This window comes from Pseudopipra pipra, chromosome 17 (genome assembly GCF_036250125.1).
Source record: "Pseudopipra pipra isolate bDixPip1 chromosome 17, bDixPip1.hap1, whole genome shotgun sequence".
Taxonomy (NCBI): Eukaryota; Metazoa; Chordata; class Aves; order Passeriformes; family Pipridae; genus Pseudopipra; species Pseudopipra pipra.
Genome location: NC_087565.1, coordinates 1,756,192 through 1,771,448, shown reverse-complemented (window position 1 = coordinate 1,771,448; position 15,257 = coordinate 1,756,192). Strand labels below are relative to the sequence as shown.

Below are 15,257 nucleotides of genomic sequence, written 5' to 3'. Positions count from 1 at the left end.
CCGCGCTCCCAAACAACCACCCAGCGCAGCTCCCACCCCGGCGCTTCCCGCGGCGCTCGGAGGAGACAAAGAGCCCACAACTCCCGAGGTGTGCCCGGCTCGCACAGGGCTCCGCTGCCCTCTCTGTGTGTGTTTGTGTGTGTGTGTTTGTGTGTGTGTGTGTTTTCCCGGCCTTCATTCCCCTCATCCCCCCTGAGGGGAGCCCACACGGGCCCACCCCGTCTCCATGGCAACCCGGGCCCGCCGTGGCGGGCGGTGCCCGCTGTGGCGGCGGCGGCGGAAGGGGCGGGCGCGGCGGCGGCGGCGGAAGCGGGGCCGAGCCCTCAGGGCGTGTGTGTGAGTGTGTGTGTGTGAGAGAGAGAGTGTGAGTGTGTGCGGAGCGTGTCCGTGCGAGCGGCCGCCGCGCCCGTTCGCCCTCCTCCCCGTGCGATCGCAGCGCGCCGCCCAGGTGAGGGGGCTGCGGTGGGGATGGGGTGGGTCGGGGTCGGGATCAGCGAGGCGAGCCCGCCGCGGCCTGCGGCCGCCGGGACGGAGGGGGGGGCGAGCGGGCCGCCGTCCGGCGGCCCGCTCGCCCCCCCTCCGTCCCGGCGGCCGCAGGCCGCGGCGGGAGAGTCCTCACACCGCGGTGCCTCCCCCCGTGCCCACGGGTAACGGTGTGGCCATTGCTCGGCGGCCGCTGCCGGGCCCGGGCGGGCGGTGCCGCCCCTTCGCTGCCCCGCCCCGGTGAGTCACTCGGGGCCCGGGGCGCGGCCGCGCTCACCTGGGCAAGGCCCGCGCTCCCGCAGGGGAAAGGGGGGGGGAAAAACCGGGCCGGGGTGATCCAGGGCGGCCTCCACAGCCCGGGAGAGCTCCGTGGCCAGCCCGGGAGAGCCGCGCGTGGTGGGTGCGAGCGGCCCGTGGTAGGGCTGAAGGTGATCGCAGCGATGCTTCCCTTCCCTTTAGGAGGCAGCAAAAATTATTTTATCATCATCATCATCATTATTATTATTATTCCAGTTTTTCACTGTTGGTTTTTCCCGATCGCGCCCGCTTGGGGATAGAGTGCTATTCGGGAATAGAGCCCTCTCCAGAATGGAAAGGAGGTTGCTCCCAAGCGGGTCCCGGCCCACAAAAAGGCCGGGCAGTGGCCCCGAGCTAACAGGCTTTGTTCGAGGTAGGTACAGTCATCCCGATGGATGATGGAGTGACAGTGGCACACGGTCGCTGGGTTGGCGTAAACGCCTCCCGCGCGGAGGTCGCGAGATAAATTGGCTGCCTTCAGGTGGGTTTCTTATTAATAGTTAAAATACCTTTTCCGGTGGTGGGAAAGCAAAAAGCACATCGTGCAGCACCGTAAAAACTAAATTCCTGTGGGAAAATACTGGAGGCTTTGAGAATGTTATTAACGTTTTGTAACTTCAGTGGCAGGGGGAATATTTGTGTCTTCGCACATTTGTTGTTGCAGGACACCTTAGTCAGAAATTTGAGTCCTTTTTTATGAAAAGAGAGCTTACTTTTATTTCAGAGTAATAACGAGCTGTAATCTGGTCTAGAAAAGACAACAAGAATGCGAGTGCCTTTTTCTCTCTTTGCATTAAAGGACTGCAAAAATATCCCCAGTATCATATTTTGTTTATTAAATTGGTACCAATAAAGTGATAGACTCCTTGCACAGATGGGCCTGGTGCAGTTTTCTCAACCTCATTATGTCAGTACCGCATGTTCTGATCTCTGCTATTTTGATGTTGAGTCTTTTTATTTTTTCCTGAGCAGGCCTGTGCCAGTATGCAGCTTTTTGTGCTGCATGTGAATAAACTCAGATGAAGAGGAGTTCAGTAAATAATTATTTGGTTAATGAGGTAAAAGCTCGTACTCTGATCCGTGTGGTATCCTAATACCAGCAGTGTGTCTGTTATATGGCCACACTTCTTGCCCCACCCTGTAATACAAATACTGACAGTTTATTATTAACAAAAGTGATTTACCTGTGATATGAATACATTAGTTTGGCATGAACTTTATGCCTGAGGGAAGATTTTTCGGGCTAACTCACTATTTCCACCTGGACCCTAGCCAAAAACAATTCTGCTAGTTTGAACAAAAAGGTGTTACCATGTGAGTATGTTGTGCTGTGGAAGTGCCAGCGTGTCTCCACCTGAGTGAGGGCCATAGGCAGGGAGCAGAGCTCAGCTTTTCAGCCTGGCATTGGGAAGAAGAAGGCTCCTGTCACTAGATTGAAGGTGTCTGTACAGTATCAGTGTTCCCACGTTATTGGTACTGGTCATAGACATTTTGTAATTCTCTGCGGAGGTGGAAAACCATTGGTTTTCATTTTATTCAATAATTATATTGGTGAGATTTAGAAAGCAACAGTTAATGATGGCAGATGACCAGAGCAGGTTGAGGCATGGTTTTACAGAATGTTAATTTTACCTGAGCATTTGCATAAAGATGTCAGCTGAAGGCCAGGGTAGATGCAGAGGAGGCCAAAGTTATGTGCTTCACAAGGTCAGCAAGATTATCACAGCCGGGAAATTATTTTCTTTTTTCCCTCATTATGTTTGCAGGATATTATACTGATCTTGCTATACCCAAGCTTCTGACACTTGTGTGAGATTTTACTGTTCAGATCTTACCAGACCCATTCATTTTCTAATCAGTTACTTAGCAATCCATGATAGCCTTTGAGGGAACCAAACAGAGAAACACAAGTAATGACATCAAATGCCTAATACTGCAGTAAAGCAAGGAAGGTTTCTTGCACTGCATGGAAAGAGTTGATTGATTTCCTGTAAAGAATAAATGTTGGGGGCAGTGTTTTCTTGACAGGGAATGCCATCCCCATCATGCAGATACTTGTGTCAGCATGTGTGTACCTGAGCTATGGAGAAAGAGTTTCCATTTGTGTTAGAAACAGTGTCTCCAAAGCTCTTACTCTCTGTAGTTATAGAACTCTAGTTTGAAATACAACTCACCTCACATTAATGTTTAATTTCAGAATGAATTGCCCATTCAGAAATCAAATCCAGGTACGTTCACGTATTGTTGGAATCTTGAGCTGCAAATTCTGTACCAGTCTGCTGCTTTTTCCGTTAGAATTTGAAAGGAGCTTGTGCCTGGGAAGCAGGATTGCCTCCCGTTTCACCCACTCTGGTTCCACATTCCTTTCTCACAGTGGAACATGCGGGTCTATTAACCTGCGTCTCAATTCGACCCAGTGAGGACCAGTATGTCAAACCCATGCCCACCCTGATTTCTCACCAGTGTTTTACAAAGGGGAAGTTTTGTCTGATAGAGTCTCGTGCTTGCTATGGAGAGAAAAACAGCGCACAAAAATCGATGGCTTAATTAGCATGAGAAGAACAGGTCATCAGGAGCAGCAGACTTCAGACCAACATAAGCTTATTAGTATTGTCCTGTCAGTTCGATATGTTATATAAGGCAGAATTTTTTTCAGTGCCAGTTTTCATTTCCTTTCTGCAGACTTTAAACACAGTTAGTTGTGATCCGTTCCGGCTTTGTCCTAAACAGCCCATCGGAATGGGAAACAATAAAGGCTACAGAGCAGATGGTAAGGTGTAGTTCTCAAGATCCTGCAGCCTTCTGAAGAACAGTAGCTGGATGTTTTACTCCTCAGCTGTTACTGGGATGTGAACATCCATTTCTGTGCGTCCGTCCACTCGTGGAAGATCCGTGGGTGTCCTGACTCCAGGGGCTGTTCCCAGGGTGGTCACACCATCTCTTTCTCCCTGCATCTTCCACTGAAAGATTCAGGCAGCTACAAAGTAATGAGTTTTACAGGTTCTGACCTTTACCTTTGATGCTCTGTGAAATATTTCAGTCTTCTCTACACAGGTGTAAAGCTTTTCCGGGGTGGGAGTAAGCACTTGTAACTTGTAGTGCCTGCATACACACTCTTCTGTGTTTGTAAGAGAGATTGAAAGAGCTCCAGGCTACATGGGAGATAGAGGAGAAAAATAACAAAAAAATTACATTCTAAGTGTGGGACTTAGTGTGATTCAAATTTCTGGCAGCTGGTACTACTGGCTGTGGCAGCTGGGTAGTGGTTGGTATTTCTTATTTGTGAACAGTGGCCAGCCACTTCTTTTTGGAGGGCTACTAAGCTGTGGTTTAACAGATTCTTAAGAACACAGCATCTTAAGAATTTGAAATGTGTTAATGCATCTAATATCAGAATCTTCTGCTTAGGACAGGCAACTTTCAGGACTCCTCCATGGCTGTGATCTGCACGTCTCTGCACCTTTTCCCATCTTCCCTTTTTTTCCCCTTGCCGCCATGGCATGGCTTCATTAGTGCTAGAATAGATCATTCCTGTCAGCCTCCCGTTCATCACCTCTGTGTGTTTTGCTCCTAGCTGCAGGTAACCTTTGGTAGATGGCTTCTGTGTGTGGCCTAGGAGTATTTTTAGCTCTAGGCTTTGCTTGTCTCAGACTGTGGCACACTGATCCATTGTTAGAGCGTGGCTTTCATCTCCTCTCTGGGAGGGACCAGTTATGACTGATAGTTGCTTCTTTGCCTTTTCAAACATCACTCCTTTCCTTGTATCTTTTTTCCTTCTGGCAAACACTTCCCTCTTTTGGAGCTCAAGCCAGCATAGCTCTGCAAAGCTCTCTCCAAGCTTCTAACAAGGTAAGCAATGGAGAATCAAATGAGGATTTTAAGTGTTTCTTTATGCAGCACCCTGGGGAGGATATAATGGTAGGCTTACTGTCAATGGCAGATATTTTGGTGTGGGCAATGCTTTTCTTACTGCATTTAAATTCTGTGAAATCCATATTATTGAGTAATACTTTGTGTTTCATAGCAAACCTACTAACAGTACAGATATGAAGATGAATTAACTAAACTCGAGCCCTTGTGTACTGAATTCTTATGTCAAAACTAAGCCAGTGAAGTTCTGAGGAGCTCCATCTTCAGTGATTGGTTTGAGTTACATTTAAGATGTGCATAAATTGGATACATTGCTGAGGAACGTTGCTTCATGAGAAACAACATTCTAATCTTTGTGCTGCTATTTCACTTGTATAATTGATGTGTTAAACTGGTTTCTGAATCTCTTTTATCCACTAGGTCTTTGTGCCCCTGCAGTTCCCTCTGTGATTTCCTTCATGTGTCCTTGTATGAACCCATTGACTGCCGTGAACTGTCTTGCATCTAAATATAAATATGTCAGTGAGCTTGATAAAACAAACTCTGCACCCTTTCAAAACTAAGCTCCGTGTTGTTTGTGAATGGAATTCTGCACAGATGACTTGTCTGCAGATTAGACCACTATTGGCAAAGTGCAGATCAAAGATTAAACTGACTTTTCAATGGCAAAATGTAAACTCTCGGACCTACTTGCCTCTGGACTTCAACAAGCAGGCTGCTTCCACGTAATAATCACATTTCATAAGAAGAAGAGGAGAAGATAAGATGCTTGCAGTAGAAATACTTCTAGAAGCTGTGCAGACAGTGAGGAAACTAGAACTGCTCTGAAACTGTTTTGTTTAAATGTCCTGTTGTTTAAAGTTGGCCCTTGCAATGTAAAATGCATTCTTCAGGTGTACTTTGCTCATGTTCAGATGTTACTGAGTGGGTAGAGAAATGCCACTCACAAATTACTTCCTGCCTTGAGCACACAGTCTGCAGTTACTGCTGAGTTGGGGGAATGGTTTATGAGGTTCAGTAGACTCAACAGGGAAAAGTGGGATGGGTTCTCTCAGTGGGAAGGGTCTGATGATTCCTTGGTCTTGTTCTGCATTGTTACTGTGATAGGCTTCAGAGTGGAGAGAAAAAGTGAACATCACTAATCACACTTACCCCTTTTCAGTCAGGAGCTATCCTCTTGGTAAGCCCATGGAAGCCAATGATAATAGAGCATATCCCCATGGCAAAAGAAGAGAGAACTCTTTATCGGTGAGGAGAGAACCAAATTAATCTCCAGAACCTGTCACACTGCTGCCCAAAGTCACTCTGGCTTGTTGAGGGCTTCCATCTGAAGTGTGTGTGTCACCTTTCAATAGATCCCAAGATCCACTAGTTTAAACACAGTATTTGCAATGGGACTGAACTGCAGCCCAACTTTACTTACCAGTCTGCAAGAGGTCCCTCTCCAGGAGGCTGGGTTTAGCATTCCATATCCTTACCTTGAGTGCCTTATGTGGCTGGATGCATTAGGATCTACAAAGGATCAAAGGCAAGCAGGAGTGAGTTAGACTTGCAGATATAGAGCAGGTACATTTGGTTGTTGGATTACTTCAGGAGCTTTCATGTGAAATAACGATGTTTGACATGATATCTTGGGTGATTAATTTATTTTTTTTAATATCTTCAGCTGGAGGGATAGAATGTGCTCATCTCAAAATAATTTTGTAGTTAGGGCTCGTCCTTGGCAGTTTGAGCAGTGTATGAAACTGCTCAAACACACAGTGGGAATTTGGGTCTGCATCTCATTGTCCTGGTTCAGGATTTAGTATAAGGGACTGGTTTTCCTGTATAAGAGTGTGGTAGGTGATACGTGGAGTAAAATACAAGCTGAGCAGGGTGTGCAAAATGTTCTCCATCAGAAGCCTGTCAGACTGGAATCTTTGAGGGTGAGAGCCAGGGAAAAGGCTACAGCAATGGCTTTCAGCCTGTTGGTTCTTTCTAATAGGGCTGTAGATGCTTCTCTAATGAACAGAAGCCTGTGAAGGCAATTGTAAAGTTACTGTTCTTGTTTCCTTTTTATTTTTCTTCCAGAAGTTTTTTTAGGCTCTAGAAGTTTTTTGTTAGGTCTCAGCCTGTAAACTTACCTGGACAGTGAAAGTCCTAATTAGGATTTACAGAGTAGGAGAGGGTAATTACTGCTCAGTACTGATGAGAATAACAGTTCTGGGTCTGTCCAAAAGTGAATTTGCAAACCTACAGAAATTCCGCAGACGAATTCGGGGTGTGTTGGAGCTTGTGAGGTATTGAGGTCTGCTTTGCTTTGACAAAGGCAAAGAAACTTGTTTAATTTCTCCTGGGAGCCAGGCCCTAGGTGGTGTATCGAGTGTGAGGTTGGTGCTCAGTGGCTGAGTTGCTGTATGTTGGCATTGTGGTGTAGGAGTAAGCAACACTCAAGCCGCCTCACTAGCACGTTCCTTACTCACTTCATCTTCCATTGCTTAAGCTCTTCAGTGGCCTTGTGGTCACGTGATGTGTTTTTCTTGGCTCCACTTGCTAAACTGCATTATCAGAAATGATAAACAAATTGTTTCCATATAAGCAATTTGTTTTGTGGTAGTGACCATCATGTGGGCCACGTCCCATTCAGATTTTATGAACATCAATATTATTTAAAAGGTCTTGCAAACCTGAGGCTTCAGCCCCCATAGCTGTGTAGAATGATCCATTATGTGTACGTTGATGCATGTGTAAAAAAAGCTGTATTTTCTGGCAGAACAGTATAAATATGCTTTCCGTAGTTGCCAACAACTACAGCTTTACTGGGTATGGTTTATGTAAACCCACAGAAACACCTCCTGTAGCTTGCCAAAGCTCTTCAGTGTCAGGAGGAGCTGTCCAGTGCTTCAGTGCTCCTAAGTAGTTGCTATTGTTTAGCAGTGGAGGGAAACAAAAACAAAAACCCCAAACCAAAAAACAAACAAACAAAAACCCCAAAACAAAACCAAAACCAAAACAAACAAAAAAAACCAAACACCAAAACTGGTTGTTTCAGGGTCAGAACAGTGGATTAGTGTCTCCCAAATTGAGCTGTGGCCAGTATAGAAAACAGATTCATATAGGGCTGTGCTTAATGACTTTTGCTGCATTTTGAAGAATGATGCATTCATATCTTCAGGATTGCGATTAGTCATTTACACATAGAAATTATACATGTTTGGCAAAAGGTCCAGTAATTTTTTAAAAGGAAACCCTCTGTATTACTCTGATAGAATTTATAGATTTCCCTCTTATTAGTGACTGTGAGATCTGCTTCACCCTTCAGCATGAACTTCCACAGTGTGGACAACCAGGAGACACTTTTCTCTCTTTTTATTCCCCACTAATTGCAGGAGAGCCATGGATAAAAGCGAGTTGGTACAGAAAGCCAAGCTGGCCGAGCAGGCCGAGCGTTATGATGACATGGCTGCTGCTATGAAGGCTGTCACTGAGCAGGGACATGAACTGTCCAACGAAGAAAGGAACCTCCTCTCCGTGGCCTACAAGAACGTGGTCGGTGCCCGTCGCTCGTCCTGGCGTGTGATTTCCAGCATCGAACAGAAAACAGAGAGGAACGAGAAGAAACAGCAGATGGGAAGAGAATATCGTGAGAAAATCGAGGCTGAATTGCAGGATATCTGCAATGATGTTCTGGTAATAATCCAACAGCAAAAATAACAGTAGTTAGTACTGCAGCATTTTTCAGAGAGGCTTAAGGAATCTTAGGATTGCTGTCGACACTGCAGCACCTTAGCAGGGGAATAATTTTGCATAGCTACGTACTTGGATCCCATTCCAGCTTCTAAGGCATCTAGCTTGTTTCTTGGGGGATTTGCTATAAAAGAGCATTTTTTTTTAGCAGAAAAAAGCAAACAAGGCCACATTGAAGACCCCTGGCTGCTGGTTGGGGGGGGTGGTTCACCATGAAAGCAAATTTAGATCTGGGGTAATGGCATGAGTCCTGCTAAAAGGCTGACCATTTAAATTCTTTTGTGAATGAATGCTGACATCCTGAGGCTTGTTTAGTACCTTTTTGGAATAGAGGAGGTCTGTAGTTCTTCCCCCAAACTGGTTTTGCTCTTCCTTATATTGCTGTTCAGGTTGTGTAAGATCAGTCAGGAGCAGCTGCTGTCAGTGCAGTCGGTCTGTACATCTCTTTCTGAGTTCACATGTGCTGACTGTGCCACTGCTGAGCTTTTCAGCTGGAGCTGCAGATAGAATCTGTTTCTTGTGGATAATTTCACAGCTCTGCATAGAATTCAGCTCTGTGGCAGCAGAAGTGAGCAGATGTGCTAATGTCCAGCTGCTGCTTTATTAGTTTGGTTGTGGACACAGGTTTGCATCAGTATATTTCAAGGAAAATCTTTGCAGTTGTATGCCCTGATAGTGAATAGATTCTGCAGGAGGGAATGGTGGGTGGCCTCAACAGAGCAAGTTTTCAGCTGTCCTGAGGTTAGGTTACAAGTAGTCTCCTTTTTTTTTTTTTTTAAGTTTAGACAACAGTAGGCAAAGTGATTAACACATGAGTCTACGTAAGTCATTGTTAATGTTTGAACAGTTCATGCTCACCATTGTAACAAAGGCTCTGTTTCAGACATTATTTTTATAGCTTGGATTTAAAAAAAAAGGTGATGTTTCCTTTCTCAGGAACTCCTGGATAAATACCTTATTGTCAACGCCACACAGCCAGAAAGCAAGGTCTTCTATTTGAAAATGAAAGGTGATTACTACAGATACCTCTCAGAGGTGGCATCTGGGGACAATAAGCAAAGTAAGTAGAAATGAAATCTCTCATTCTGGGGGCGAAGCAGAATCAAGTGTAAAAAATACTTATGTTCTCTTCCCCTAATATGGAGTGTTTATTTCTTTTCACTACTGCTCTGTAGTATTCCAGATGGGTGCAGTGCAAGTCACTTTTAGAGAAAGACTTCACTGAAATTAATAGAAGTTACTGACAGATGTCCATCAATCCAGTCAAATTCTGCTTGCAGCCCCTGACCACAGTAGCTGATTTTCAAGCATATATAAAGCAGTATAAAATCCTTTTCCTGGAGAATGGTTTTGCTGGTTTTTTTTTTTCCTCGTGGAAAATCCTTTGATCTCTTGTTTAAACTGTGAATTTAGCTGAAGTCTTCGCCATTTGCAAACTTCCTGCATGCAGATATGGGTTATTGGGTTTGTGGGTCCTAAACCAGTTAATTCTGAAATGGTAAAGCAGTGCTGGACTCTGCCTGAACTCCTGGTGAGTGTCTGATGGAGTCCATGTCTTGCAAACTTAGTTTTATGCCAGTATGGAACTTATTGTTACTCATTAGCCAGGAAGGGACTGTTGGCTCTCCTCTGAAACCCCAACCTGAAATACAAAGTTCATGCCCTAGAGCTGCAGTAGTTTAGATACCTCTTCTTTCCTATATGGTTTTGTCTGGATTTATTATTGATAATTGTGACTTCTTCAGCTGGGCTGGAAGGGAGTGTTTAACACCAGAACACTTGACTTAGGTAGGGTTTGTGTCCATCCAGATTGGTTGGAATTTATGTTGAATAAATGTTATTTTAAGTCTCTACCGAACTGCTGAACTTAATTTCTCTGTGTCAGAGCTTTAGCTGAGCACATGTTTCTGCCTTCATACTTCTGCCAGTGGAAAGCTTTTACATCTGCAAACACTGAAAGAAGCGTCTGTGCGTGTGTGACTGAATTTCTGGTGGCACAGAGAAGAGAATCCTTTTCCCCATGAAGTACAGAGATGTGCTGTGCATTAATATGGTTGTAATTACTTCTTACAGCAACGGTAGCAAACTCTCAGCAAGCTTACCAGGAGGCATTTGAGATTAGCAAGAAAGAGATGCAGCCAACACACCCCATTCGACTCGGTTTGGCTTTAAATTTCTCTGTGTTCTACTATGAGATACTAAATTCTCCTGAAAAGGCCTGTAATCTGGCAAAGACGGTAAGCACACTCTCCATATCACCAGTATTTGTGGAGGCTGAGGACATAAGTGCAGTGGTTGCAGTAGCACTTTGTAAATGATTATGCTTTTTCATATCAAGTTGCTTAAAAATGCTATCCTTAAACTGCTGTCATTTTAGTATATTTTCAGGTGAGTTGGTTTGCTGGTCTGGCTTAGCTTTAGGTCAAGCTAATTTGCTACTGCAGCTGTTCCAGTGACAGGGAAGACAAAATGCCTCTTCTTAATGTCCACCTAATTCTCTTAGAATGTGTTTGTTTGAAAACACTTGAATTAATTTAGCATTTCTAAAGTGAAATATTTATTTAAATTTGAACACTTAGCAAATGCACATGAAGTGTTGTCTGTGTGTCCATCTTTGTAACCCTGAATGTCCTTGTGTATCCATGTGCATGTGTGCCACTCTCTCCAGAGACCAAAATAAGCTTGTATGGTGGGTTGTGCCAAACAAATAATGAATCCTTTTTTTCTTGGCCTTCTCTCTAAAATAGGATTAAAACCTTCTAAGTAGAGCTTTTTGTGTCTGTGAAAATTGTCTGGTAGTAACTCAAATAGCATGGCATTAGGTGAATCTTAGTGTTCTTAATACACACTTCAGTAAGACTTTGTAACAAGAAGTGATGTTATGCTGTAAAATACTGCTGCTGTTCCTGCTTGTTTTTTTATAGTTAAAATTCTTACATGTGTTTGAAACCTGAAAGAAGAAATAGCACTTATTCATGGCTCTCAGACTTGCAGCATTGATTTTCACGGGTCACAGATGGATGGGAAGAATGGCTTTGTTAATGTCTAGTGGAACATACCTGATTTCCTCTGCTTTTTTGAAAAGAAATTGAAAATCTTCCACCCCACTGTCAAAAATCCCTGTCTTCCATTTTCTTGCCAAGTCACTCATGTACAGTATATATATAAGTGTAATGGTGCCTTTGTCTTTCATTGCCAGTTTAAACCAGTGAGACCTTCCTTTTTAATGGAAGTGTTGCTTTTAGCTGTTGTTCTTAAACCTGACTTCAAACTATGTGAATCATTTTTAAGCATGACACAGAGTGCTCTTGCCTCTTCAGTATTTGGTGTTGAATGGTAGTGAAGTTGTTCTGGGCTTTAATCTGGACACCCCTGAAGATTTCTGTTTTCCCCTGTGGCTGGCTGGTGCTCACTTTGGTTTACATTTCTTCTTGTGGTGGAAAAAAAAAATACTGGAAGCTTTTGTCACAGAATTTGAATAGTAATGTGCCAGATTTGTAAGCAGTTCAGAGAGCAGAGTGTGAAAGTGCTGTCTTGCATGTTTTCAGGCGTTCGATGAAGCGATAGCAGAGCTGGACACGCTGAATGAAGAGTCTTACAAAGACAGCACTCTGATCATGCAGCTGCTTAGGGACAACCTCACTGTAAGTACCGGGGGGCAAACCACTGCACTCTGGGCTGCTGCACTCCCTGAAGCAGTTCTGTGCCATTCCAGGCCTTTTCTGAGCTGGTAACTGCATGTGATCACTGCTTTTTGTAACCAGACCGGCCAGACTTGCTTGTTCAGACCAGAAATCACTTGTTAACCACTGTAACAAACTCAGGTTTTTTTCTGTAACACAAAGTGAAGCTTGTTCTCAACAGCCAGTTTTATGTGTAGGTAGCCAGCTTGTGCTGGTTTCTTCCTTGTTATCCTCACTCATGTAACAGTGTGTTATTCTTTAGCTTTACTGTTAAGTTCAGTTCTGTATTGCTCTTAGCTGAGAAAATTACACAACTAATTATGCTGTCTTCCCCTTCCTGACTATTGTAATTACCTGTGTGCTTTCAGCACAAACACATATTTGTATTTTCTTACAGCTATGGACGTCGGAAAACCAGGGAGACGAAGGGGACGCTGGGGAGGGAGAGAACTAATGGCTGTCACGCTTCACTATGTGTTCAATGTCACCCCGTACCCTACACATAATCCCTTTGTGCGACAAGCAAAAAGAATAGTACATCGACTGTCACAACCTCAACGTAGCAAAAACTGTCTGTGGGGTAAAACCGGTTGGTTGGTGTTGTGTGTACCTAGAGCGGAGGTCGGTTATTCCAATGGCATTCCGAACTTTCCTATGATGAACATTTCCAGTTCCGATTACCGTGTTTATATTTTTAACTGAACACTGTGATAACGGGTTTTGTGATCGCAATTGACTTTGCAAAACTCTTTATTGGTAGAGAAGTAGACATCAATTATGTAACTCTGGCGAGCTTAATCTGGCACCAAAATAGTCGAAGTACAATTCTGTTGTAAAGTTGTACAGAAAGTTATAGAGATTCTATTGTGACACTGGGGCATGGAAGGAAAACAATCCAATGTTTGGCATTCCAGTTAGGGACACTGCTATGAGGTAGTTGAACAGGCACACTCTGTAGACATTTGTAACCGAGTCTGAGGCACCGCTTTCAGTCAAAAGCTCACTTTGTCAATCCTGTCTTTCTGGGGATGGGGTTTGTTTTGGGGAGGAGGGTAATGGGGGAGTTAGCAGCTTGATTTCCAAACTCTTTACACTGGCAGATAACTGGGATTTGACTTCTAAAAGTGCTTTCATGCTCATACGACATGCATGACTAAGCCCCTTCCCACAGCAATAACTTACCTAGTTACTACACCTTAGATATTCTTCAGTAGTGAGAATTCTTGGTTCGCTGCCATGGACTTGCAATAGGAAAAGATTCAATTTTTTGAATGGCCTTATTAGTTTGGATGATACTTATTAGTTTGGATGAAGTGATCTGCCACTTTAGCATTACTTTACTCTTAGATGAGTCAAAATCTCCATGGTATTCCCATTTTGAATTTATCCTGAAAACCTCTTAGGTAATCCACTGAGCCATCTTTTAAGTTCACTTTATAGAAATTTTTCTCCCATTGGACTCTGTTCATCCTTGACCCTCTCACCTGTTTAAACTCCATTAAAGCAATTTTGGACTCCCACATACGCGTCATCCTTTCTTTGGTTATGGGTGATGTCAGGATGGTGGCTGAGGCCTGAGCCTCACCAAGGACAGGTTTCTTCCTTGGATGTTTCAGAGCTGCCAGCGCTGTTGCAGCCTTCAGCTCTTGTCTGCCACTTTTTGGTAGTACCAGGATCTGGCTCAAATATTCAGGATTTCCCATCTCGTACTGGAATGCAGACCTACACATCTGTAACACTTGTACCTTGTAATATTTGAGCTCCAAACGTCCTCACCTGGCCATGTTTCAAACATGTCCCATTAAATAAAACCTAATAAGAGTTGCGTGAATAATGCAGTGGAAAAGATTAGGAATAGTCACCTATCAGTCCCGCGGTATCATCCCCTGCCTTCACATTCCACTTAGGTATAGGATCCATCTGTTTGTCCATCTGTCTGCTGAAGAGAATTTCATGCACTGATTTTAAAACTCCCCTCTACTAGCTGAACAAATTGTGCAGTTAATACTTGGCGCTTGATAAATGCAGTAGTGAATGTGGAACCGAGCCTGTCTGTATATCTGGTAGCTCTTTTCGCTTTGTTTTTACTGACCAGTATTCTGCCTAAAGTTTGCTTCTGTGACGGTTATATTGCCTAGCACACACGTGGTTGTGAGAATAGTATAGCAAAAAAGAAATACCTGGTTATTGATGTACTAGATTCGTGTATGTCTTTTAAACAGTTCTAGTTTCACCTTACACAAAATAATCAGGAAAGTGTAAAAGAATTCAAAAGTGGATAATAAAAAAAAATTTTATCAGTTGGCTGTGTTTGTTGTCTGTGGCTGTAGCAAAACCTGTGGTAGTAAAATCACCACTTGTATTAAATTCTCGGTTTGGGGACTGTGCGAGTTGATTCATGGTTTCCACATACTAAATTACTCATTCCTTTGCCAAGAGGCTTCCCCACACGCTGTCCCAGAAAACACCGGTTCTCTTCTTTTTTTGTTGAGGTCATACTTGTAATATATCATCATTGCAGGGCTTAAATGCAACTCTAAATAACTCCTTAACTTGCCATGAGTCATTACATACTGTATGGTTGAGCACACTGTAAAAGGAGAAAAGTCTGCTGGTTACATCTGGAGGTTTCTCCTCAGGAATCTTTCCAATGCCCACTCCAGTGCAGGGCCAGCCTCACCTCTGCACACCCAGCTCTGCTGGGCTCAGCCCGTGGTGTATAAAAGCAGCACTGGGAGAGGAAAATAGGTGGAGGGGTATTCCTGGACATAAGAGCCCTTGAAGGGATGGATGGCAGCAGCCAGGCAGCCTAAAAGCACTGAGGAGGCTGGCCCTTCCTGCTCCCAGAGCCTCCTGCTCCTGCAGTGGGGCAGCACAGAAGTGTGCACGGTGCAAAATGTTACTGGGCTGCTTTTGATTGACCACTACAAAGGCACTGGGTCAAAATCTAAGCAGCTGCTGATGGAGCACTGCTCAGCCCTGTGCCATGGCTTTAATTGGTGGTCCCTCTGTGATTATTGCTTGTCATTTTCCAGCCTTTATGGACATACCTGCTCTTCAGTGATTCTGTAGCGTACACTAACTGCCAATCTGACTCATGCTGATGGCATTGTCAGCTCTGAGAAGAAAAATCTTGTGTTCTGCAAGCTGATCCTGTTCATAGACCACTTCTGCCTCAGTCCTTTCACATAACATCTC

At 44.1% G+C, this 15,257-nt stretch overlaps 1 protein-coding gene across 2 annotated transcripts; it reads left to right on the top strand.

The window, feature by feature from the left end:
• Positions 1 to 254: 254 nt before the first annotated feature.
• Positions 255 to 14,359, top strand: YWHAB (tyrosine 3-monooxygenase/tryptophan 5-monooxygenase activation protein beta). 2 transcript variants are annotated; one of them, XM_064673646.1, is made up of 6 exons: positions 255 to 448; positions 8,019 to 8,319; positions 9,313 to 9,436; positions 10,450 to 10,613; positions 11,925 to 12,020; positions 12,457 to 14,359. In XM_064673646.1, exons 2-6 carry the CDS (start codon positions 8,026 to 8,028, stop codon positions 12,511 to 12,513), a joined length of 735 nt encoding a protein of 244 aa, XP_064529716.1. In that variant the 5' UTR covers positions 255 to 448; positions 8,019 to 8,025; the 3' UTR covers positions 12,514 to 14,359. The 2 variants fall into 2 exon arrangements, with proteins under 2 accessions (XP_064529716.1, XP_064529717.1); XM_064673647.1 differs by lacking the exon at positions 255 to 448 and adding an exon at positions 1,177 to 4,629.
• Positions 14,360 to 15,257: the final 898 nt, after the last annotated feature.

Coding starts and splice junctions, on each gene's coding strand:
- YWHAB (XM_064673646.1), top strand. CDS start 8,026: ATGGATAAAAGCGAGTTGGTACAGAAAGCCAAGCTGGCCGAGCAGGCC. Junction 8,320..9,312: donor ATATCTGCAATGATGTTCTG/GTAATAATCCAA, acceptor TTCCTTTCTCAG/GAACTCCTGGATAAATACCT. Junction 12,021..12,456: donor TGCTTAGGGACAACCTCACT/GTAAGTACCGGG, acceptor ATTTTCTTACAG/CTATGGACGTCGGAAAACCA.